The 26,696-nt window shown below is 42.0% G+C and overlaps 1 protein-coding gene across 1 annotated transcript in view; it reads right to left on the minus strand.

Moving 5' to 3' along the window:
• The window catches only part of MAP3K14 (mitogen-activated protein kinase kinase kinase 14), a 45,579-nt gene extending 25,922 nt beyond the window's left edge, over positions 1 to 19,657 (minus strand). The window contains exons 1-5 of the mRNA XM_089532022.1: positions 19,598 to 19,657; positions 5,298 to 5,573; positions 4,540 to 4,609; positions 2,664 to 2,871; positions 1,895 to 2,503 (exon numbers count right to left, since the gene is read on the minus strand). Of these exons, the coding sequence (XP_089388148.1) occupies positions 1,895 to 2,503; positions 2,664 to 2,871; positions 4,540 to 4,609; positions 5,298 to 5,553 (1,143 nt within the window). The 5' untranslated portion in view covers positions 5,554 to 5,573; positions 19,598 to 19,657. The remainder of the gene's footprint in view (positions 1 to 1,894; positions 2,504 to 2,663; positions 2,872 to 4,539; positions 4,610 to 5,297; positions 5,574 to 19,597) is intronic.
• Between the last annotated feature and the right edge of the window lie 7,039 nt (positions 19,658 to 26,696).

A 26,696-nucleotide genomic window follows, 5' to 3' on the forward strand; every position in this document is an offset into this window, starting at 1 on the left:
CAATACTGTAATATAAAATGATGAGTGAGGAGGCCCCATTATGATAGATGTTTGAAATGAACCAAGCTTCAGTGGTAAATACGACAGGTCATCTAGTTCAACCTTTTGCTTCTAGATCCGAAACCATTTTATATACCCCCTCTCACCTTTAAAGTACCTCTCCAGGTCAAGGACACAACAACCAGAGGCTGCATCCGCACTGTGAAAATAATCCAATTTGATGTTACTTTTAATGCCATGGCTCTGTAGTTTTGTGAGACATGTAGCCACAACAAAATACATTTCCCAGAATTCTATAACACTGAGCCATGGCAGTTAAGGTGGTGTCAAATTGGATTATTTCCGCAGTGCGGTCACAAGAGAATTGATGCACTGCAGAATAATACACCTAGGTATGAAGACCAAATTCTTATCTGAGAAGAGTCTTGGGGGAGACATTCCAATGGAAAGAGCATGGAAGCTAAAAGCCGGGAGCAAAACTAAGAGAAGAATAGGTAGGAGAAATGCAAAATGGACAGGGCCAAATGCCCTTCCTGCCAAGCACAGTTCAAATCTATGTATGTCTACTCAAGAGTAAGTCACAGTGATTGCAAACCTTCACTCAGGTTCCGTGCAACAGCTTTTCTTGCTTGCGCAAGTTTCTTGTTGCATATTCAAAGATATAAAAGCTCAATCTAGTACACCATCCTGTTTTTAAATATGTTTTTAAAAGCCCCAAAAGCCAGTGTGATATAGTACTTTGAGCATCAGACTACTATGGAGACCTAATTGCTATTTGTCCATGGAAACCCATTGGGTCACTCTGGGCAAGTCACATTGCTCTCAGCCTCAGAAGATAACAAAAGTAAACCCCCTCTGAACAAAACATGGCAAGAAAACCCTGTGAGAGGCTCACCTTATAGTTGCCCTAAGTCAGAAATAACTTGAAGACACACAACAAGAGCTGGATATGAAGCCAACAGTCTCTCCTCAAGAATGCCCTCCTGCAATTTTGTGTTTCAGGGCATACTTAACCACTTTACTTTTCATATGCTAGAAATACATCGCTAAATTCAATTAATTTCTCTAATCCTTTTCAAAACTATATAGGTAAATAACCATCATCACATCAGGTGGCATTTCAGAAGTTAATTATGTATTCTGTCATGTATCATATCTATGCATATTAAATCAAGAACTAATCCACTTTGCTGGATGAAGCTCTAATGGCATGACTATGGAGCAAAAATATATTTCTACCTCCTTTCTCCATCATGACTTTAAAAACTTATCAAATCTACTCATCAGCTATCTTTCTCCAAACTAAAAAGGGCCCAGGTGCTTCAAGCTCCCCTTTTAGAAAATGTGTTGCAAACTCTTGCCCAGGCCTACCCAATTTAGCTAGGATAGCCAGCATATCCATTTTTCCTACTGTTAGCCCATGTTTACATTGTGTGGGATCTGCTTGTTTTGGACAGAAGGACCTGTCCACAAAAAGTTATGCCTCATAGAATGTTGGTAGGTCTCACATGAGTCTCCCTATTTTAGAAAGCAAGTAATCTGTTCATAGGCCAAGTTTTGCTTTGGCAACCTCTTTTTTAGTTAATTAGTTTTGAGAAACAGTTTTTCAAAGGCAGGTCCTGGAAGGCTCATGCATCCATGTTATACTTTTATGAGTCATCTCATGTAGGTGTCACGCAAGATGGTATGTTTTTATACTGCTCCTCTGTATAGACAATTTGCAGATGTGTTTCTTTTTTAATGCTTAACAATGAAGATCATACACATATTTTGAATTTGCCCCTCCAAGGCCAGCAGCCATGCTGTTTGGCAGATTCTGAGAACTGTGGTTCCCTACAGAATGTGGTATCATCTACCCTGAATTAGTACTCCATTTTTGCATCTGAGTACTCACCTCAATAAGCAGTACACCTTCATTTTCATCCGTCTCTTGAAGGTCCACCTTTGAACTCAATCCACCGCCTTTCCAGGTCTTGGCCAAACAAGCTAAATTTCTTGGTTCTCCAAGAATTACATTTCCCTTTAAGGCATCCACCAGAAACTCGTCCATAGAAAGCTTGTCTGGTGGGGTTTTTACAGACTGATGGGTGCATTTGGAGAAGCTCTGCTCTAATGTCAGTTCTGACAGGCGACTCTTGCCACTAACACATGAAAGGTCATCAAAGAGATATGTCCCCAGTGGACCCAGTTTCAAGTCAGGAAGCAGGGCATCATAGCCATTAAAATAAGGACGGAACTGGTCAAAAGGGAAAGGGTGTAGTGTTTCTGACTGAGGAACTAAGTTATCTAGAGTATGGGACTTCCAAAAGTGGCTCAGGCACTGAGCAGGACTAATCAGCTTGTGGAATTCTAATTTAGTTTGGCTCTTCACCAAGTGCAGCTTATGAGCAGGTAACACATGGCTGGGCTTCTTTATGGAATGGACATCACAGTCCAAATCTTTATGTGGCTCCGAATAACAAGTGGTGCTCCTGAAAGGGGTGTCCAAGCATGAATCATTCTCCTGGAAGGGAAGGAGTAAGAGATAACTGAGCCACAATCCGTATGAGCAGAAATGCCCTCAAAATACAAACCCTACTGAACCAGCCTGGCAAAATTATGTCAAATATTTAGGAGCCAGTCCTCCCTGGGTACAGTTTGAGGTAACAAAGAAGATGTCCCACCTGAACTGGCAGACAGCTCTCCTGCTCTGGAGTCCTTGGCTTCTGAGTTACGGAGGTTGCTCCCTCGGATGACACAATGTGGGATCTCTTCTTCCGTCGTTTCTTCCGGGACCTGCCTCTGTGTGTGTCCTTCCAGCACGCTGGAGCCATTTTTCCCTCAGTTGCATGGGCCACATTGTTGGGGATCTGATCAAGGCTGCAAGATCGGCTGTCAAAGAAAAAGGTATGTATTGCAAGGGGACTGCAACTTTTAAAAAAAGTATAAAAAAGAGAGAGGAACTTCAATACATTACAAACCAAAAGGTATAAAGCAGAGTTAGGTATAAGACTTTAGAACAGTGGTTCTCAACCTATGGTGGTCATTGGGCCCCCAGAGGGCCACAATGTCCTCACAGAGATCTGTGAAGGCTTGTTCAGCTCATCTCCTCCCTGCAGTGAAGTGACCACATGAGTGAAGCCAAGGCAAAGGCTAGATGGGCCTACACATAGCTGTTTAATCCATTCCAGCTACAAAATGATGGGAAGAAGCAAGAAGGGGAAGAAGCATATCACAAACCCAAAATGGGCAGGGGAGAAATTCCCACAGTTACCCAAAAAAACTGTCTGGTGAGCATGTCTCTTCCTTTTTCAACATTTTTGAGAGTTAATGTCAAAGATGTCAAAAGTCTATTCAGAGTGAGGGGACCACAATGGTCTTGAGCATGTTACGTATTGGTTGAGATCATTTGAGGATGTAAAAACACCAATAAAATTGTTCTAAAAGAGCACAGAGTATGTGGTAGAAAATGGCTTCAAATTGCAATGAGAAATGAATTGGGAAAGCACTGTACCCCTTTGCTCCTCAAGTGCTTGCTTTTACCATCCCATCATAAAAGGACAATCCTAATATTTTGCATTTTTATCAGAACTATGGCACAAAATGAATTACTGTTTATACTCATCTATAAGTCTAGAAATGTTAGTCCAAAAATTGACCCCCAAAACCTAGGTCGACTTATCCACGGGTCAGTGTAAATACTATTCTTTAACTCTTATTAAAAAGGGAACCATCCCTGATTAAAGGCAAGAGTGCAATCTGTCCTGGAAGCACTGACCTCCCTCTACTCTCTCTTCCATCCAGTCTCTAGTGTGAGCAGTTAAGCCTGCCATAATTTTGTAGGTTCTTTGGCATTGTTTTCCTTTGCTTCATCATTTAGGTCCTTTTTTGCATGAACCTAAGTTTTACCCTCAACTTATCCACGAGTCATATCAACATCCATAATTTTGCCCCCAAAACCTGCCCTCGACTTATACATGAGGTCAACTTATAGTCGAGTATATACGATAAAATTAGCCCTCAACTATGGCTCAATGGTGTCAGGGAAAATTTTCCTGTCAAACTGTCATAGTTTTGGTTCCTGCACCCACTCCCTGACTTTACTTTTTTCCATCACTCATTCTAAACATTCCTGTCTTCAGAAAACCCATTAATTTCCCAGGAAGTTGCATATGATTCCAGGTTGTATTGGTTAATCATGCAGATTGCCAACCAGGTACAAACTGGAAGTGTACCCAAGAATCCAGTCAACTATACCCTGCAGTTGTATGGTGAACAACTTGTCCTCACGGAAGCTTATAATCAATAAACTCCAGGCAACCTCTCAGGAATACTGTTTTAACCCTCCTCCCCTTAAAGGAATATTTGTGTGCTGTACATTCGATTGGTGCAATGAACATTAGTTAAATTGGAATATTGGGTATAGCACTCTGTTCGAGTACAAGAAGTTAAGTCAAAGTACAAAATGTATCCTAGATCCAATGTAGTTCTCTTCTTCTCCTACAAATGAAATTTGTAATCCTTATTGCACAGAGATTATTGTAGCACAGTTCTTCTTACTTGTATCGCTTGGTATCAACAATAAATGACCTCTCCGAATAGGTGGGGCTGAACTCTTGACTGATCTCACCTAAGAGAAAGCAAATAAGGTCAAAACAAACCAGAATGAGGCAGAATACTCCACAACCACATTCTCTTAGTGAAATCAGTTTTGCCTATAAAAAAAGAGAAATGCAGGGCTTACAAGCCAAAGGTCTGATGGTAAGTGTTCTACCAGGATGTGTGTGCAAGTGGTAAAATTGGAGAATACAAATTCTGAATTATAAATATTCAAGCCAGAATACAAACAGATACAGAACAAATGCCCAGTGGAGCTCTGAATCTATGATTCTTAAAACATGTACATATTGCATTGCAAACTACGTCTGAATTTGGATGGCGTTTTAAAATAGTTTATTGTATAATTTGAAGAGTAGGAGAAGAACATGCTCAAAGTTCTTGGATAGGCCTACAGTAGTTCTGGTCCATGCATTCATCCTACTTAAGGTTCCCAAGCTTTGGAAATAATTTTATAACAACTTAGCATAGTACATGTCCCAGAGGAAAGAAAGACATGGGAAAGATGACTGAGGAAAAAGCAATTGTATTCTTGGAGCACCATTACTAGAGAGCAAGCATAATTGATAGGCCAGGCAGATGCTTTAAAGCAATTCCCAACAGGCTTCAGCATAGAAAAGTATACTTTCCAACACTCCACGTCGGATTTTAGCTCACCCACCCCGGTCCATCAACACTACTATGTTCCATTCCACACTTACATTCTGCCTGAGCAATAATGGAGATTGAGGCTAAATCTCCTTTTCCACTATCTTCCTTGGCCGTTCCTTTAGCAATCACATCATTTAGGATCTTCCATGGGCCTGGGAACATATGTTTGTCTGGATCCTCTGCTTTGCAAACACTGTTCTTTTTTTCCTTCACTACCTCTTGTGGCCCTTTACCCATAGGAAGCTCCTTAGGGTGTCCAATGGCTGGGACTGGAGTGTGCTGGCAAGCAATTTCCATCACTGCCATCTCCTAATTTCACCAGGGTGCTGAAAGACAAATTAGACAAAAAGATTACAAGTAATATTTCAATAGTTTGTTTTGACACAGCTTATCTGGATACTGAAGACTACCCTTTTTAGTAAAAACTGAAAAGTAAGGGGAATTGCTGTCCAGCAACCGTGAGAGAGCAATTCTCACTCATAAGCAATTCTCAAATCACCAAATACTTGTCTAGGATTCAGATTCAAAAGAGCAATATAGATATTCTACATAAGAAACCATCTGCAAAGCATAGGACTTCAAAACCAACAGACTGCTTTGGAGACTTAAACCAAACTTTTCTGCAATATTTCCTAAAAGTGCTATTCACAGATTTTATACATTTTAAAAGCATCCATCTAAAAGTTATCCTGCAACCTAAATCTAAAATAAAGAACATGTGTTTCAAATTCACCATTAGCAAACCTATGAATGTGATGTGAAACAAAATGTTTCAGTGTTCTCAGAGAACCTTTTAAAAATGTAATACTGTCCAGGATTCAAGCCAGTCTCACAGCCTTGTACATGCCTCATGGAGCAAGAACCTTACAGCTTTGTTCATGCCTCATGTGGGGAGGAAGAACTGCACTGGGAGGGGGGGTCATTTCCATAACATGCATGTGGTATCAAGACTGGACTACACAGAGCAGCTCCATTCCTCAGTCATGTGTTTATAAGTACAATAATCTGAGTTGGAAATGCCCAAATAGGGCAACTAATCTCCCTCTTTCCAACTTGCTGAATCATAAATTAAACTGACAGACAGTCTGTTAAGTTTCTGGTTACTTTGGACCGGTTTCCTCTGTTATTAGCACAACTCATAGAGCAAACTGTGCCTTATTTGGGGGTTAAAATATTTTGTTATATTTTATTACAATAGCAGTTACAGAAAGGCTAAAGACCATGAACCTGGAAAAGTCAGGTGATCTTTATGTGAACTATGTGGAAAGGATTCCTGTAACTTTATGACTGTAAATATTGCTTCTTCCCCACCTCATTCCATGTGCAATTCCCCTTGAAAGTCACAGACGAAGATTTTTCAACCTAAAGCAGTAAGCCAATCTGTCTGCTAGCGCCCATGGTATTTTCTCACACCTGATCCTATCTCAGATCCCCTGAGGCTGTCCTGATCTTATTCCTGCTTGATTAAATCAATGTCACTGCCATCAACCAAAAATATTCCTTTTGTAACTCTGAAGTTAAAATTATCAACGAGGTGGGAATCCCATTGTTTCTGGGATTCTCGGAAAATCAACTCAAACTGCCTCAAGTCAAGTTTGGCCCATAAATACTTAGGCACTTCTACTTTGGCCCATTTGCAATCAGGCAGAAACTCTGTCAGATTCAAAACCCCTCAGTATTGCTATCTGTGCCATACAGCAAGCATACTGGTACCATTCAACTCCCAGCTTTCTCCCAGAAGGAGTCTGGCTTCTGGAATTGGTAAATATTGTCCATTGCAATCCTTTCATTTGCTATTCACTACTACCTTTTACATCTTAGTCCATGTATGTGTGTGCATGTGTGTAGGTGCTTTGTGTCAATGTTGACATCCCTCTTGTATAATAATAAAATTGTTGTACAGTGTGCCCTTGCCTTACACGGGGGATCCGTTCCACACACACCTCACCACATAAGGAAAATAGCGTGTATGCCTGAGCCCCACTGGATATAATGGGGCTCATGCATGGTGTGTGGGCATGCACACAATTGTTTCTTCCATTGCACAGCTTTCAGCATAAGCTGAAAGCCGCGTAAAAGGCGCCTGCGTATGATGCAAGTGCACTGTATTTAGTACTCTGGAGTTCTACTTTTTCGTAAACATAGATTTCATAAAATCTCAACTAGTGTTACCCTGGCCTTTCCATGCTCTCTATTGAGCTAAGTTAATTTCCTCATTTAATTCAATTTGTGGGTGCCCTCATGAGACCCCTTGCAATTTAGGTAGCACTGATGCCCAACTTTTGACAGCCTTGCAAAGCAGGGAATACTTTTCCTGTTTTGAAAGGTAGCTGCATAGTTTTGCAGGAGCTTACTCTACCTCCTCTTTGAGCATGCCTCCAGCAAGTAACCTTTCCTTGCACTTCCTCTAAGCCAGGAAAACCACTGCAAAATACCTGGACTTTGTATACTCCTGGGGCAAGGCTTACAAGGCATGTCTTCTACCAAAGAAAGTGTCATCTAAACTGGCCATTACCCTTTGCTTCCTCTATGAGGAGCAGGCAACAATCTCCAGACAGGCAGCAATGATGCAACCCAGCCAGGAAGGGTGTGTCTGTCTCTGAGGCTCAGTTAATGGCCTTGCTGAGCTATGACAGCAATCAACAATTCCACATTTCTTCTGTCGCCTCTTTCTTTCATGTAGCCACACATATGTGCATACTCCCCTCCACATTTATATGACATTTTGCCCTCAAAAAGTCTTATTTGTTGATGTGCTAATCTCAGTGTGTTCCCCAAACACACAGATACCAAACAGGAGTTTTGCTCACTCTACTTTATAAACACACCTGTCAGCATGCGGAAGGAGCTTAGCTAGTGGTAATGATGACAGCCTGATTGGGCCTTTACCCCTATAAACAGTGCCACTTACAGATCACTGCTTCTGGCCCTGGATGTCTAGCTGCTTCAGCACTCTTTGATGCTCCTGTTCTTGCAACCCCAAAGAAAACTGAGCAGGAATTGTATTCCTGGGACAGAGACAGTCTAAAGTGGGGCAGGAACAAACTGCACCCTTCATGTGGCCTTTAGCCACCTTCCATTGTGAGGGCAGGATGTTATGCAGGACATGGGAAATACCTGGAATTAAATATGGCAGGACCTGATTTTCTGTGCCCTGACAACAAAATGTTACTAAGATTGCTATTTTGTCACCACTGCTGTTCACAGAGAAACCATTCTGCTTCAGAGACTACCATTTTCCCACTATTTGTGGCAGAGGAGGATCACCAACACTGGTGGCATTCACATAAACAACATAGCAAATGCTAGATCCCAACAGGCAAAAAGGAGAGGTTTTAACTTCCCTGTTCTCATGCACTAAGACGGGGAGGTCAATGAAGAATGTATGCCTGGATATTCTTGCCAGGAAACTCTACATAACCTTCTTTGGGGAAAGAAGTTCTATGAGCATGTATCCATAATAACACAAGAGAGTGCCTGTAGCAGCCTTAAGTCATCAGGACTTTGCCCTAGATGCCTCAAAATCTTGGTTGCCTTCCAAGTTGCAGTGCTGAGTCTTACATCTGGTGGCTTGCAATGAGGGGAAAAAAGGCGTGATTAGTAATAATTCATCAGGGCATCATGGAAGATACTTCAAAATTTGATAAAAAGTTCTAACTGGAGAAAGCGCTCTGGGATGCTGCTAAGAGCTCCCTGCTTAGAAACAGCTTAGAATTCAAGGATTCCCAAACTTTGGTCCTCAAGATGTTTTGGACTTCAGCTCCCAGAATTCCTGACACTTGGTTAGGTTGGCTAGGGCTTCTGAGAGTTTTAGTCCAAAACACCAGGAGGACCAAAGTTTGGGAACTGTTGAGTTAAAATTACTGACATTAGAAAAGGGTGATAAACTGGTAGAGGGCCAGATTAAAGCGTGACCTATTCTGAGAGTGGTGTCAGAAAAATGTATCAGTTAAACAAATTAATAAATTGTAAATAAAATCCTTAAGTACAATGGACAGCATTGCAAAAATCTTCAAACATAATTTTTCAGCTCTGTAGTTTCAGTGAGACTATTGAAGTTACAGAGTAGCTGACTACTTTAATTTTTATAAAAGTAACGACAAAATATTGATAATACCAGAAACAATGTGACATCCAGGAAGTGTCTGGAGGAATAAGAGGAAGCAAACTACAGCTTTCTCTTTCACCGCTGGAACCCTAGTCAGTGAGGGAGGGGCCTGCAGCAATTTCTCCAACTGAATTACTGATAATCCAGCATTGTGTGAGATACTGCTAGTAAATTTTTGAGACTAAAAAAGGGAAAGAGTGGAATAACAGAAGGCCCATGGAGCCCCTTATGGCAGATTTGGTACAGTCAGGTAGCACTGGGGATATTTCAGTCTGTTAACAAAAAGAAAGAAAAAAAGACTGGAGAGTTATTATATCTAATGAAGAAACTCAAGTGTGGTTACTTCTCCAACTATCTTTTGCATCCTGTTAAATTCTAGGACTATAAATATAGCTGCAGAGAAAGCATGTGACTGGCAGACTAGCAACCTCTTGAGGCCTCCTCTCCAAGCAGGAGGTTTCAGGAGCCGTCCATGGCTGCTTAGCTGCTAGTGGCTACTCAGGTTATTTCTTTCATTATCACCTACTGTATAAACATACTCATGTATAAGTCTAGAAATTTTAGTCAAAAAGTTGACTCAAAAAAACCTGGACCAACTTATCTATGGGTCAATGTAAGTACTGTATTAACTCTGATTAATAAAGGAACCATCCTCTGGTGAAAGGGAACAGTGTAATCTGTCCTAGAAGCACTGACACACATACACCCCTCTATTTTCTCATCCATCTAGCCTTCAATTTGAGCACAAACAGTTATGGCTGCTGGAATTTTGTAGGTTCTTCGGCAGTGTTTTCCGTGGCTTCATCCTTTAGATCCTTTGTTATACACCCCTAGGTTTTACCCTTGACTTATCCAAGGGTCATATCAACATCCCTAATTTTTGCCCCCAAACCTCCTTTCAACGTATACATGAAGCCAACTTATAGTCAAATATATACAGTATGTCTCTACGGCAATCTGCCTCACTGGGCGTTTCCCAACAAAAGCAGATACTTGGAAGAGGCATCACATAGGTTGGTGGGCCAGACAGAGTCCTTTCACAAGCCAAACACAGCCTAGTATCTGTCAGCTACCCCTCTACCTCTATAGGAATAAATTGGGTCTCCCTGGCTTTCATCCTGACCTCCTGTTATCGCCTCAGTATATTCTACACAAGTAACCTTGTTTGTCTTTACTGAAGTACTAAAGCCATTTTTATCCCACTCTTCCAGAAATAAAATGCCGGAAGTGACTTACAACATATGAATGCAATTAAAAGAACAGTAAGAACAACAGTAATAAGAGAGAAGGCAACATGTATTCAGATTAAAATGTCAGGACAAAAAAATGCATACATACCAGCAGGCCAAATGGTTGCCAGAAAAGAAAGATCTTGACACTGCAACAGTAAGCAATCCTAGGCAGGACAAGGTGCCTTGGAAGTGAACCTAGGCATCTACTGTGAAGCTTAGAGCTTAGAAATGAACCAATACACCTGCCCTTGAGTCTAGAAGTCCTTGACTCTTCCAAGGCTGTTTACAGATTTGGCACCAAATTCTAATCTCCAAGGGCCTGCTTCTGCCTGCTCCTCTTGCCAGCACATTTCCTGTAAAGAGCACCCACGCCTAGTTCCCAACACTAAAATGTTCTTTGGGCAGGTAAGTTTGCCGCATGCCCTGTTGCTAGTTGCAAAGTAACCGGGTATTAATTTGGTTTTAGCTCAGCTCAACTCTAAGCTCTGCAGTAGCGCTTCAGACATTTTCAGGCATGCCTTGGATAAACATTCGCTTCTTAGAACTGCAAAAAGGAAGTGAAGCCTCAAAAGTGAAACCAACTTGTTTGACTGCCCCTGTCCTTGAAAGGGGAAACAGCCGAGTTCATCTTCTCACAAAGAGGCACTTCAGTTTAGTGAGGCTTCAACTGTTGTCTTCTTAAAACTGAACAGGAAGCAGAAGTGCTCCTTCTTTAAATAACATTTGAATGTCCTTTCTAAACCAAGTTCTGAAAATGTCACCCACAATGGGGTGCTTCTATCCATTGCAAGAAACAATGGCTTCCTTCTCCCCATGACTTCTTAGAGCGAACCAAACAAGCAACTTTGAGAAAACTGCCTCCTGAAATGTCTGCCCATCCAAACAAAGAATCCCTGGTGCCTGAGCCACACTCCTTCACTTATAACAAAACAGAGGCCTTTCTGACAATTTAAAAGAACTAATAATACTACTCTAGCATACACTGTATTGGCAAAAGCTTAAGCTTATGCCATACTCCATATTATTCACAGGTGACTTTTCCCCAAGGGGACGGGTTAATGTCATACAAGCTGTCCTCTGCAAAAGAGAGGAATCCTGGCACTGAATCAAAACCAAGCTCTTTTAAGATTCCTATTTTCAAATCTCGCCTCAATTACAAAATACACCAGACAGCCTTATCCAAGTGGTCTCTCGCCCTTATTGCTGCCCTGCAATAAGATAAAATGGCCACTGTCATAAAAGATGACTGAGAATATATGGTGAGCACTTTGAACAGTTCAAAGAGATATATAAATAAGACTAATCTTAAGCATGATGGCTGGAGAGAAATCAGTTCACTCCAATTTCAGATCCATCTATATCACAGTTGGAGAACTTTTAGTCCTCAAGATGTTTTGGACTTTTATTTCGACCCCATTTAGGATGACCACTATACTGAACTATGGGAACTGAAGTCCTGAACACAGTCAATGGCTCTATCCATCACCTCCTAGCTGCTCATAACCAAACAGGGTTATTCAGATGGTGAAAATAACCCCTGTAGAACGTGGGTTGAATATTTGTTGTCCACATGCATTTTGAATCCACCCTAGTAAGTTTTTTTGGGGGGAGGATCACTACAAAAAAAAAACATTTATCCCCGGATAATCAACCTCTGCATTTTTTTACTGAATTTTCCTCCAAGATATGCATTGCCAGCTTTGTGATTAACCAATGGCCTGTTACAGACAGCCAAAATAAAGTTGCTTCGAGTCACAGGGGAGGTATGATGTTTCAATGATGCATGCTTCCTAAGAGTCCAGAAGCCACACCAAAGCCACGCTCCTGTCCTTAGGGCTGGAGCGTGGCTTTGGTGCGACTTCTGGACTCTTAGGTCGCATGCATCATTGAAACACCATACCTCCACTGTGACTTGAAGCAGCTTTATTTTGGCTGTCTGTAACAGGCCAATGCAAATAGACTTGGGACAAACTGGGATAAAACTTGCATGCCTTGAACATGTTTCAAATACATGCGCATGATTAGATGGATGAAGATGGTAATAATAAGAAATACAAGAATAATTGTGTTGTATATTTGAATTAAATTTTATTGTTTGTATGATTGTTTAATATGACAAATAAAAAGATTATATACCCAAATACATACACATCATTGACTCCATCTTTATTTGCAACACTGACATGTATGAGCAACAGAACTCAGAGAGATACGCACAGATGCTGTTCCGATTAAAAAAACAGTGTGAAGAACAAAACTGTAATGCACGAGTGAGATTATTTGCATAGTCGCGCTTAAAAAAATGTCTAAACAACCCCAAATGCTTATCTAGATACAAACTGGACTATCCACTTCTGTTTTTCACTAGAACTTCAAGTCTGCTAACCACAGCCAGATGTAAACAGTGGCTTAGCATGCCTTGTGGCTGTGTACTGTAAAGGGACTCCAGAGCACAAGCCTAATGTTACTCATTAAAAGAAATGAGGTATGTTAAAATATTCTCACTAAACCTTTCTCTGGGGGTGTGGAATAAAAAGAGTTTGCTAGTTTTCTGTGTCTCTGCTATTAGTGATTTCTTATCTTTTTCTATAGGAAGACCAGAATCATCAGTTGTTAGATTCTTGCTCACTGTGCCAAGGCAGTGGTCACTGGGAAGAGTGTTACCATGAATTTGTGGTGACTGCGTCTTGTATATCTGCTATGTAGAAAGAAGTCAACAAATGTTCATGACTGATTTGGGGGCATTAGCAGAACAGAATGCTATGATTACTGGTAGCAGAGGAATTACCAAGGACACCAAAGACACATATTGTTGACACTGGAGATTATTACATGGAAGAGGCAAGCATCTTTCTTCCATCATTAAATCATCTCATTCGCACAATTGAGGGGAATATCACATCCGCGAGTGCTTATCCCATTCTTCTCCCATCGGTAAATGGTAATAGACCTGTCATTTGGTTTTAATGGGACTTTCCATTAATACCAAATGACGCATCCATTACTATTGACAGATGGGAGAAGGGCAGTATAAGCGCGGGGTTTTTTTTATAATCTTCCCCCCGATCGTGCGAATGAGACGATTTAACGACGGAAGAAGGACTCTTGCCTCCCATGTAATAATCTCCATTGTAGCTACTTCATTTAAAATGGTATTATATAGCTATCATCTTTGCTGCTGAGAGCACATAAGAAGATCACACCTACATTATCCTGATGTTCAAACACAATTAAAAATCCTGGTTACAAGTTATAAAGCCCTCAACAGGATCTTATGTATATGAAATACTTTATCTTTTTATGATCCTCAAGGATGAGCACATGGAATGAGATTGGGACAGATGTCCCAGTAGTCATAGAGTGCCATAATCCTGTAAGAGAAGTTTTAGATACCCTATGTCCAACAGCAATTGATTCTGTGCATAACTCTGCATTAAATTCTGATATCAAATAAAATCAAGAGGGGGAAATCTGTTTTACTTCATCCTATGTCCCAACACTGAATTATTTTCAGTTTGGCAGATCAATCATCACATATACTGCAACATCTCCAATGGATTTAAGGAAATAAAAACACACTTGTAAACAATTGCTCATCTGGGATAAATAAAATTAGCCAGGTGAAGAAAAAACTTTAAACTGAATGAATTGATAAGTCGTTTTCTTCAAATCTTAGATAAGCAGTGGGTGTAAACATAGATATGTGCAGTTACTTCCAATGTTGAAATATACACTTTTTTAAATGTACCATCTAATGCTGAGAAGGCTTGAACATCATGTAGACACAGCATGAACTGAACTTAAAATTCATCTTTCTCAGTCTGCATACACACTGGTGTTGTTGCTGCTACTGTTAACTACCTTCAGGTCAACCTTGACTCATGAAAACCCTGTGGATGAATCATCTTCACGACCACCTCTCCTTAACTGCTCTGCTCAGGTCCTGCAAGCTCAGGGCCATGGCTTCCCTGATTCAGTCTAACCATCTGTTCTTCCTCTCTTTCTACTGCCCTCCACCTTTCCTAGCTTCATTGTCTTTTCTAATGACTCATGCCTTCTTCATGATGTGGCCAAAATATAATAGCCTCAATTTAGTCATTCTGGCTTCCAGAGAGAGTTCGGGCTTGATCTGTTCTAGAATGCATTTGTCTGTCTTCTTGGTCATCCACATATCCTAAGTACTCTTCTCCATCACCACATCTCAATGAGTTAATTTTCTTTGTCAGCTTTCTTCACTGTTCAGCTCTGACACCTGAGATGAACAATAAAGCTTGGGTGATCCCCAGTTTAGTTATCTGATTTATGTCTTTACACTTTATGATCTTGTCCTGATCTTTTACAGCTACCCTTCCCAATGCTAGCCTTCTTCTGATTTCTTGATTGCAGTCTCCATTCTGATCAATATTTGAATCAAGATATGGGAACTCTTTGACTATTGCAATTTTCTAGATATCTAGGATGAATTCTTGTAAATCTTCATTGGCATTATTTTTGTTTTCTTAATGTTCAGAATTAAGCCTATCTTGTCTTCCTTCACCTTCTTCAGTAATTCAGGTCTTTGTTGGTTTCTGCTAGTAGTATTGTATCATCTGCATATCTTAGGTTGTTAATGCTCCTTCCTCTGATCTTCACGGTTCAATCTTCTGAGGTTAAGCCTGCTCTGTATACAATATTTTCTGCATACAGGTTGAATAAATAGGGAGATATTATGCAACCTTGCCTAATTCCTTTGATGATTGGAAACCATTCTGTTTCTCCATATTCTGTTCTGACAGCAGTCTCTTGTCCTGAGTACAGGTTACACATCAGGACTATCAAATGCAGTAGCGCTCCCATTCCTCTAAGAACAAGCCATAGCTTTTCATAGTCTATGCAATCAATAAAGCACATACAGATTCTTTTTAAATTCCCTGCTGCACTCCATTATCCAGTTTTGGTTTGCCATTCATCCTTTCACATTTTAATATAGCACTTCTCTGTGTTGTCTACATCTTTTTTTATTATTTCATTGTGGTCCTGTATGTTTCTTTTCTGATCACAGAACATCCCCATCCTTCGTTTAAATTTCTCTTTGAATTCTCAGATCTTGTGGAAGAGGTCCCTTGTTCTTCCTTTTTGTTGTTGTCTGTTTCGATTCCTCTGCATTGATTGCTGATTGCATTGATTGTGGAAGTAATTATCCTTATCCTTGCACACTAATAGTGGGACAGTAACATTCATGCTTCTTATTGTGTTTGTCTTCCTTTCCATTTGCTTCTTGACTAAATGCTTGAAGCATTTTGCCTGTCATCGTTTCTTCTCCTCCTTTCTGGCCACAGATAAAAGTTTTTCTGCATTCCTCTTTGTCTATGTCTCTGACTTCTGGTCCGTAGGTCTGGTTCCTGATCAACTAGGCTTAGTAGTGCTCTCACACTTTCTTTAAATTCTGTTGGAATTTTCTTCAGATCCTATTTTGGAATGGTGATTGATTTGGTATTCTTCTTCAGTTTTATTCTAATTTTTGATATTAGTAGTCCATGGTCTGTGCTGCAGTCTGCACCAAGTCTTATTTTTTGAAACAAGAATGGAGCTTCTCCATCTTCTATTACCTATTATGTAATCTATTTGGTTTTTGTGTTGACCATCTGATGATGTCCATGCGTACAGCCTCCTCTCTAGTTATATGAAGAAGGTATTTCCAGTTAACAGATTGTTGGCCTTGCAAAATGTATTAATCACTTTCCTTCTTTGTTTCTTGAATTAGCCCTCCTGAACTCTGTGCTGTCCAAGTGTGTTGGATGACAACTCGAACACAACTGAAGGGCATCAGATTAGAGATGGTTATTTCCTATTTACCTAGCAGGTTCAGAGTGTTTAAACTTAGAATCCAAAGGATGGGGAACAAAGTATGACATTTCTGCCTCTGACACCAATAACCCTGCACAGGCCTCTGGTAGTTTGAGCTTTCAATGGACATTTTTCACAATATTATTACTCCCAGCATGTATTTTGTTTCATTAAATTTACTTTATCTTGTTCTTAATGTTTGTCTGACATTTACTTCATAATCAAAAATATAAGCCAACTGCTGTTCTTCAAAATAAGAGCTATGAATAACAGGTGAAGTTAGAAGACAAAGGCAAGAGTCAGACAGAGACTTACAATGCTAACATACATTTATTCAGATGTAAGGTCACTGTTTAATCATGCAAAGGACAAGGGCATGTGGCCCTCCAAATGTTGTTGGGACTCCAACTGCTAGCAGTTCTAGTAAGAACAGCAAATGCAAAGCATCATTGTGGCTGCAGTCCAACATTTAGAAGACTGCACTTTGGTCCAAAACACACTGCAGAAATAATCCAGTTTGACATCGTTTTAACTGCCCTGGCTCAATGCTAGAGAATTCTGGGAACTGTAGTTTTGTGAGACATTTAGTCTTCTCTGTCAGAGAGCTCTGGTGCCGCAATAAACTGCAATTCCCAGGATTTCCTAGTACTGAGCAAAGGCAGTTAAAGGGTCTCAAACTGGATTATTTCTGCAGTGTGTTTTGGACCTTTGTCCACCCTGGATTTAAAAGGACTTACTTCAAAGTAAGTGGTTATAAAATTTCAAGCTTAGCACTGGGTTACATTTTGCCCACCCCTATTTTAAATATACCTGAAAACCAACATATATATTTAAAATTACTAATGCAGAACCTGAGGAACTGCAATTTTTGTTATATGAAAGTTAGAAGGGACAAACACAATAAAGGATAAAGATAGCACAAAGCTAAAAGCTATTATGTCAGAATAAAAATTGGCCATGGTGTTTGTGGAAGGTGTACAAAATTAACATCTAAAATACTGTGCATCTCTGCACCTATATCTTCTAGGAGGAATAACCTTTTATGACAGTAGGCTGCACTGGGTCCCAGTTCTGGGAAAAGATTGGGATATAAATAAATATAATAATAATAATAGGCAGGAGCAGAATTTGGGAGAGTTTACATTTGCAGATTGTAAAACCCACAATTCCCAGGGGATTCTGTGAGCTTCAGTGGGGGAAACTGCTATCAGTTGCAGGAAGCTGACAAATCCATGTATCTGCAGGAGTTCAGGAAAAGCTAATCTAATACAGGATATGACAGGGAAGCGCATGTAAACTTGATTTGTGTTTTTACTTCCACCCTTTTTCCAAGGAACTCAGTTTGAATATGTGTCTGCAAACTTTCATCCATTCAGTAGCCTTGTAAGATAGGCTAAGCTGAGAGACATCAACTTTCCCAAGGTGAACCGGTAAGGTTTTTGGCTGCGTGGGGATTTCAACCCACTTCCCCTCATTGAAGTGGGCCTCTCTTTGTATGCAAACCCTTTGCCTCAGTCTCAGAATCGCTTGGGCGCTCCAGATGATGTCATCCTCCACTTGCAATCTTCCCACCACTTCTCTCTTTTTTTCACTTCCACAAAAAGATCTCTTACGGCGGAAGAGATTGAACAGCTGCACAGGGCCTTCTGACTGATAGCTAGGAGCTGTCTGCCGAATGCATCCTAAGTCCAGACACATTTGGCACTACTGGAGGGACAGACTATATTTATTCATAAACCATCTCAGTTGGCATTCCTGGATCTCCTGAGGCCAAGGGTACTGCTTCCAGACTGACACTTCCCAGCATTACCAGTCAGAAAGCATTCTGTAGCTGTTCCATCTTTCACCTTATAACAAAATGGAGGGGAAACCAGGGCATTTTAACAAATGGAAAGAAACCCCTGGATGGGAAACTCAGCAGAAAAGAGTGAAATGTTTAGTTACAAGTTTGTGAGCTCAATATCAACTTTAGTAGATAGTAGTGTAGAGATCAAGTATTAGAATACATTCCAAAACACACTGAAAAAATAATCCAGTTTCAGACCGCTTTAACTTCCCTGGCTCAATGCTAGGGAATTGAGGGAATGACAGTTTTGGGAGACATTGAGCCTTCTCTGTCAGAGAGATCTGGTGCCACAATAAACTACAATTCCCTGGGGCAGTTAAAGTGGTCTATTATTTCTGCAGTGTGTTTTGGACCCACAACTCTGGAGACCAGGGTTCGATTCCCAGCTTCGTCATGAAACCCACTGGGTAACCTTGGGCAGGTTACATGCTCTCAGCCTCAGGGGAGTAATATAATACTAATATTAATATAATATTAATCCTATGAAGGAGGCAGGACCATTGCACACCAATTAAAAGCCTCACCTGGAATCAGCTAAAGGGCCTCATGTAGAGAAGTTTGGGAGCATAAGGGCTGCATCCACACTGGAGAAATAACCCAGTTTGGCACCACTGCCTGTGTCTTGGCTCAGGGCTATGGAATTCTGGGAGCCAAGACACTGAAAGCGGTGCCAAACCAGGTTCTTTCTCCAGTGTGGATGCAACCAAGGTAGGAATGAGATGGGGAGAGGCACCTGGATAAAGAGGAGAAGATGGCACTTGGCTGATCAAGGGGACAAAACTCCCCATCCTTAGGTGGCATCCACACTGCAGAAATGAAGCAGTTTGACACCGCTTTATCTTCCATGGGTCAGTACTACAGAACTCTGGAATTTGTAGCTCTGCAATATAGTCTATAGCTCTGGTACTCCCATCAAACTACAAATCCTAGGATCCCACAGCACTGAGCCATAAAAGCAGTTAAAGCAGTGTCAGCACTGCTTTATTTCTGCAGAGAGCCAGTGGTTTTGAGTCTTGGATTATATAGGTCCAAAACACACTGCAGAAGACAATCCAGTTTGAGACCACTTTAACTGTTCTGGTTCAATGCTAGGGAATTCTGGGAACTGTAGTGTTTGTGGGACATTGAGCCTTCTCTGTCAGAGAACTCTGGTGCCACAATGAACTACAGTTCCCAGGATTCCCTAGCACTGAGCCAAGGCATGATACGCTTGAAAGCACATAGTAAGCAGTAGCAATTAAGGCTGGAGCCTGACAGAGATAGGAGGCAAGCTAAAACGTCCCTCAATGCAAGGCATTTGATCCCAAACCCTTCCATTCTGACCCTTTATAGACCCACCTTTGAAGGCGGAAGGGAAGGAAGAGGACTCACAGGAGCACTTCCGTCCTCCTTGACGGCTCAGCACTGACTGCCGGGAAGCCTCTGCACGGCCAGGCAGCGCGGGAACTGGCCACGCCTTATCTGAGCGCATCAACCAATCAGCCACTGTCATTTCCGAGAAGCCACGCCTCCTCCGCGCCGCGACTCCTTGCTCCGCCCCTGCCGTCAATCAAAAGGAGGAGCGTCTGAGGCAGAGCTCCCTGAATTGTGCCCTTTAAGAGCTTTTGGACTTCAACTCCCAGAAGCCTCAGTCAAGTTGGCTAATAGCCTGGGATTCTGGGAGCTGATGTACAAATCTGTACCCTTTAAGAGCTTTTGGACTTCAGCTCCCAGAAGCCTCAGCCATGTTGGCCAATAGCCTGGGATTCTGGGAGCTGATGTACAAATCTGTACCCTTTAAGAGCTTTTGGACTTCAGCTCCCAGAAGCCTCAGCCATGTTGGCTAATAGCCTGGGATTCTGGGAGCTGAAGTCCAAAGTCTGTGCCATTTAAGAGTTTTTGGACTTCAGCTCCCAGAAGCCTCAGCCATGTTGGCTAATAGCTTGGGATTCTGGGAGCTGAAGTCCAAAGTCTGTGCCCTTTAAGAGCTTTTGGGTTCAGCTCCCAGAAGCCTCAGCCATGTTGGCCAATAGCCTGGGATTCTGGGAGATGAAGTCCAAAATCTATTAAAGGGCACAGATTTTGGACTTCAGATCCCAGAATCTCAAGAGTATTAGCCAACATGGCTGAGACTTCTGGGAGCTGAAGTCTCTTAAGGGCACAGTTTGGGTACCACTGAGGGAAAGGAAAGGGCAGGGAGGAGACTCTGGTTGCATCCGCACTGCAGAAATAAGCCGCTTTGACACTGCTTTAACTTGCCACGCTCCAATGCGATGGAATTCAGAGAATGGTCATCATTGTGGTACCAGAGCTGCAAAGTTCTGGTGCCATAACAAGTGACCATTCCCAGGCTGCATCCACGCTGCAAGAATAACCCAGTTTGGCACCACTTTAACTGCCGTGGCTCAATGCTATGGACTTCTGGGAACTGTAGTTTTGTGAGAAATTCTGCCTTTCCTGTCAGAAGGGCTCCAAGAAACTACAGGTCCCAGAATTCCATTGCACTGAGCCATGGCAGTTAAAGTGGTGTCAAACTGGATTACATCTGCAGTGCAAATGCGTCGTGTCAGAAGTTGCCGAAGCAAACAGCTCACGGCCCATTTCTCTCTAGAACATTTGCACGCATAAGTGTATTATTGGTCCAAATTAACTGAGGCTCCATCCACACTGGAGAAATAACCCAGTTTGGCACCGCTTTAACTCTTTTCTGGCTCAAGGCTATGGAATTCTGGGAGTTGTAGTTTGTTGTGGCACCAGGGCTCTCTCTGACAGAGAAGGCTCGATGTTGCACAGAACTACAGTTCCCAGAACTCCCTAGCTTTCAGCCAGGACAGTTAAAGCAGTCTCAAACTGGATTATTTTTGCAGTGTGTATGCGGCCACAAACATGCCCACACGCTATTTTCTTCTCAGCAAAGGAATTGATATCATTCGAAGCCCACAAAATGGCTTCCAGGGGCCTCTTCCGCCCCCTCATGACCTTCCAAATAGCATGTATTTCTCCACTGGCTTCTAGGCCTTGACAGAGGCAGAGGCTCAAATATTTGAAACAGCCACATCTTTGGCATTCCTGGAGGGAATATGAAGCTTTCAGTTACACTTCTTACAGTTACACTTCAGAGTTACACTTCCTGACTAAACCAAGCTGAAGGCAGTGCACATGTTTCCTCCAACAGCCATAAGCCAAAGGCAGTGACAAAGCAAAGACATCCCTTTGGTTTATAAAACTTTAAAGCAATGGACCCCGAACTGTGTCCTTTAAGGGCTTTTTAGGGTGCCCTAGTAGCTATACACTCTAAACATCCCTTTTAATATCACCTTGATATAAAAAAGAGAGGGAAACAGGGAGGCTTGGGGTAACGGTTGGCCATATAGCAAAGTATAGTGCCAACCACAATCCACAAAACAGTGATATGTTTATTGAACCAACCAAAAATGCACATTATATATGTTAAAAGCTTTCAAAGCTCCACTACAGTGGTTCCCATACTGTGCTCTTTAAGGGATTTTTTTGGACTTCAGCTCCCAGAATCCCAGACTATCGGCCAACATGGCTGAGGCTTCTGGGAGTTGAAGTCCAACATTTCCTAAAGGGCACAGTTTGGGGACCACTGCTTTAAAAGCTCGATTTCTGTGATTTTTATACAAATAATTTTAATATTTATTTATTTATTTCCAAGACTTATATCCCGCCTTTCTCCCTCAAGGTGGTTTACAATATATTAATAAAATACAAGGTTAAAAACATTGAATACAAAAGTTAAAAATAAACGCTGCTGACAATTAAAACACAGATAAAAACAGCCTAATTCAAAACAGCAATAATCATGAAACATTAAATCATTAAAACAGCACTCAAATAAAATAATATTTATTAAACCTACAATTTATTAAAATAACATATAACTGTAACTACCATTAAGTGCAATGCAACATCTAAACAACATGCACCTACATAAATAACATAAACAAAAACGTACATCTTATCATACTTTTTGTTTTAGTTATGCTTTTAGTTTTTCATTTGTGGTCCAAAACATACTGCAGAAATAATCCAGTTTGAGACCGCTTTAACTGCCCTGGCTCAAGGCTAGGGGATTCTGGGAATTGTAGTTCTGTGAGACATTTAGCTTTCTCTGGTGCCACAATAAACTACAACTCCCAGGATCCCCTAGCACTGAGCCAGGGGAGTTAAAGCAGTTTCAGACTGCGTTATTTCTGAAGGGTGCTTTGGACTATGTTTATGCTTTTAGTTTTAAAACTTTTAGTTATGCTTTTAACTCTTGTATACTTTTGTGTGATTTTATATTATTCTTAGATTATTTCAATTGTTTTGAATTTTATTGAAATTTTTTTAATGTCTTTATCTGTGAGCCGCCTTGGGTCCCTTATTATTATGATTAACCTTTATTTATGAAGCGCTGTAAATTTACACAGCGCTGTACATACAATCTTTTTAGCTAGACGGATCCCTACCCTCGGGCTTCCAATCTAAAAAGACATGACACAGAAGGAGAAGGGAGTGGTGGAGGGAAAGGGTAAGAGGTCCAGCAGTTCCTCTCTACCTCCGAGGCCTGGACCAAGGCAGATGGACTGGAGGGAGGGTTTGGCTTCATAATGGATGGTTAATCATTTTCCAGGGAAAATACATACTCTCAAGTAGGATAATGCATGTACAGTACATAGCAATACAGGAAATGGTTTGATAAACAGACAACAAAAGAAAACCAAATGGCAAGCAACAATTATGCAATGCCTGGGAAGGCTTCTCTGAACAGGATGGTTTTCAACTCCGTTTTGAAGCTGGTTAAAGAAGTGATGTCTCTTGCTTGTGGGGGAAGAATAGGGTTGCCATAGCGCCGGACCTCCAAACCAGGAAAAATGTAGGACACACAAAAATGTGTCCTACATTTGAAAATTATGTCCTACATTTTTCCTTGCGATCGCGGCGGGGAGCGGAGGCCAAGCGGTGAGGGAAAGCCTCCACTTAAGGAGGCTTTCCCTCCCCGCCTGGGCCCCGGGCCTCGCCGCGATCGGAGGCCAGGATTGGGGCCTCGCCTTGTTCCTGGCCCCCGCAGGGACCAGGAAGGAGGCGAGGAGGCCGGCGGCGATCGCCGCGGCCTCGCCTTGTTCCTGGCCCCCGCAGGGACCACGAAGGAGGGGAGCAGGCAGGCGGCGATCGCCGCGGCCTCGCCTCGTTCCTGGCCCCTGCAGGGACCAGGAAGGAGGTGAGGAGGCTGCAGGGAGGCGGGGAGGTTGGCGCGGCTGCGCCCAAGAGGCGCCGCCTCCCTGCAGCCTCCTCCGCCCCAGGCCTCGCTGCCCTCCTTTTCCTCTGCACGGCCATGCGCGGTGGAGGAGGAGGAGGGCAGCGAGGCCCCAGGGTTGCCTAGCAACCCCGCTGCAACCGGGCTTTTCCTGGTTTTTGGCGGCACCCGTGCCGTGACCGGGCAGGTCCCGCCAAAACCGGGAAAAACCTGGTTGCAACCGGGTTATGGCAACCCTAGGGAAGAAGGTTCCAAGAGTGAGGGGCAGCAAGTGAAAAGGGGCGAATCCGGGATGGGGCAGAGGAAATCCTGGGCTGAGACAGGAGCCCTTGACTACCAGAACGGAGGGCCCTGGTGGGAAGGTGAGGAGAAAGAAGGTCTGATAAGTAAGGAGGGGGCAGTCCATGGAGGGCTTTAAACGTCCACAGCAGGAGCTTGTACTGAATACGGAAAGGGAGGGGGAGCCAGTGAAGGGATGCCAACACAGGAGAGATGTGGTCAGAGCAGTGGGTGGAAGTGATAATGCGTGCAGCTGAATGCTGGACAGAGATTAAGAAAGGCAGCATACACATGAAATAAATAAGTAAATACTTTCTTTGTGGTTCTTGTATGCCTTCAAGTCATTTCTGACTTATGGCAACCCTAAAGTGAACCTCTGTCTTAAAATAAATGCCCTGGATGTATCATTTCTGAGGAAGCGGCCCAAAACTCTCTGTTTAAAGTCTTCATTGAAAGATTTTTGAAGCTGAGTCATTTTCCACTCCACTCCCAACTGATAGCAATTTTAAAATATTGTACTAGGATTTGTTAAACATTTCAAGGCACTGACTATCCTCATAAAGACAAAAAAGCATGAGATTTTCTTCCAGCTTTTGCACAGATGTTTTTAATCAGTTCCCTTCATACAAAAGAAAGAAGAAGAAAAAGGCTTGAAGACATGGGGAGAGGGATGGAGTCCAAAACACACTGAAGAAATAATCCAGTTTGAGACCACCTTAACTGCCCTGGTTCAATGCTGGGAACTGTAGTTTTGTGAGACATTTAACCTTATCTGTCAGAAAGAGTTCTGGTGCCACAACAAACTACAGTTCCCAGGATTCCTTAGCACTGAGCCAGGACAGTTAAAGCGGTCTCAAACAGGATTATTTCTGCAGTGTGTTTTGGACCTAGGTTTGTTGTTGTGTGCCTTCGAGGCCTTTCTGACTTATGGTGACTGGCCTCACATGGTCGTCCTTTTCAGATGATGCAGGCCAATACCTCCAAGACAGGATTGGGTCAGATTCTGGCAGATCGGACACAGATCCACCCCGACCCTGGGTCAAAAGGACCTTAGCAAAATGACTAGCTGTTTGTGAAAGAGTGTCTTGGAAATCGTGGCAAACCCAGCAGATCAGATGGCCCCACATGCCCCTTACCTTCTTCCACTACTGTCACCAGTGAGAAGACCCCCATTGCCACATATGATGTGGAAATTGGGCACGTGGTCATATGAGTGAAGCCAGGCACCCCGTTTCCACATCAGACATGGCAACGGGAGTTTTCTTACTAGTGGCAATGTCAGAGGGAGGTAAGGGGCATGCAATGCTAGTGGATCCATGGCACAGGGAATGGGGTGGGCATGTAAGCACCCACTTGTCCCTATGCCAGCCTAGGAACCAACCTTGGCTGGGACCCGCACCAGGAAAACAAAGGCTCAGCCCAGTGGTATTCATAGGGTTGGTGCCACCCAGTGCGATAACTCATGGTGTCACCCCCCTCATTGATCTCTGATTTCATACCATACAGAATCCTTAGTATAAAAAAAATGGTACTAATGTTATTCATAAATCACAATTCCCATACGCCACTGAATGTAATGCTAACAGATGTGACATAAAAACCTAGCAAAATTAAAATTATACCTTCAAATTACAACACCATACACATTACTTAAATGTGTTTACATATACATAGTGAAGATTTGGTTAAAATGTAATATTTTTAAAGAAAAATGTTAAAAGAATACTTTTAAATTTAAATTTTAACAACTTCTGTGGCCTCTCCTTTCTTCTCCCACTGAAGTTCACCTCACTCCCACCATCTCTTAAAGCATTTTAAAGAGATACAGGTAATGCCACAATGTTTCTGCCATAGGGGTGACACCTGATGTGGTACACACACCCCTAATGATGCCACTGGCTCAGTCCATGCTATCTATCCTGGTCTGTCTTCTTAAACCAGGAAAGATTATTTACCCATTTCCGAGGGCCTGAGATCCACCAAGCCATGGACTGTCTTGTTAACCGGATTTAGCTTCAATATATTGATCCTCATCCAGCCTATTGCAAATCAGACACTGTCCAACACCTGCACAGCTCCAGCTAACTCCAATGACAGATAGAAACAGAGCTGAATGTCATTAACATACTGATGAAATCCCACTGTCAAACCCCAGATGACCTCCACCAGTAGCTTCATAAAAATATTAAACAGCATGGGGAATATGGTGGGAGTTTTGTGACACTTGTATCTTAATGGTTATGGGGCTGACCAGTGCTTATTTCTGCAACCAGTCCCATAATTAGGAGATGAACCACTGCAACACAGTGGCCTTTATTCCCATTGGATAGAGCATGCCCAACAGAATACGAGTTCAATAGTGCTGAAAACTTCTTGATGTTCTGTTAAACGTATTAGAAGAGTTTGGAGATCCAGCTGGTTTAAAAATCAATAAAGACAAAATGATCTTAACCAAAAATATATATAAGGAGGATCAAATGGCATGAAGAACTCTGGTTTTGAGGCTGAAAAAAGTGAAATATTTGGGTATAAATATGACAAGTAAGAATTCTATGTTATTTCAGAATAATTATGTGAAGACTTGGAATGAAATTAAACAAGATTTTCAAAAGTAGGACAAACTTAAACTATCAATTGTGTAGGATTTCTGTGATAAAAATGAGATGTTATTTTTGTTTCAAACAATAGTGATCTTGGCTAATGATGTATCATTTAAACATTGGCAAAAAGACTTGTTGAAGTTTATTTGGCAAGGGAAGAAACCTAGGGTTCAAAACGCTACCTGGTGGCGCAGTGGTTAAATGCCTGTACTGCAGCCATTCACTCAAAACCACAAGGTTGCAAGTTCAAGACCAGCAAAAGGGCCCAAGTTCGACTCAGGCTTGCATCCTTGCGAGGTCGCTAAAATGAGTACCC

This window comes from Sceloporus occidentalis, unplaced genomic scaffold (genome assembly GCF_023333645.1).
Source record: "Sceloporus occidentalis isolate IW3139 unplaced genomic scaffold, rSceOcc1.0.p SCAF_7, whole genome shotgun sequence".
NCBI classification, from domain to species: domain Eukaryota; kingdom Metazoa; phylum Chordata; class Lepidosauria; order Squamata; family Phrynosomatidae; genus Sceloporus; species Sceloporus occidentalis.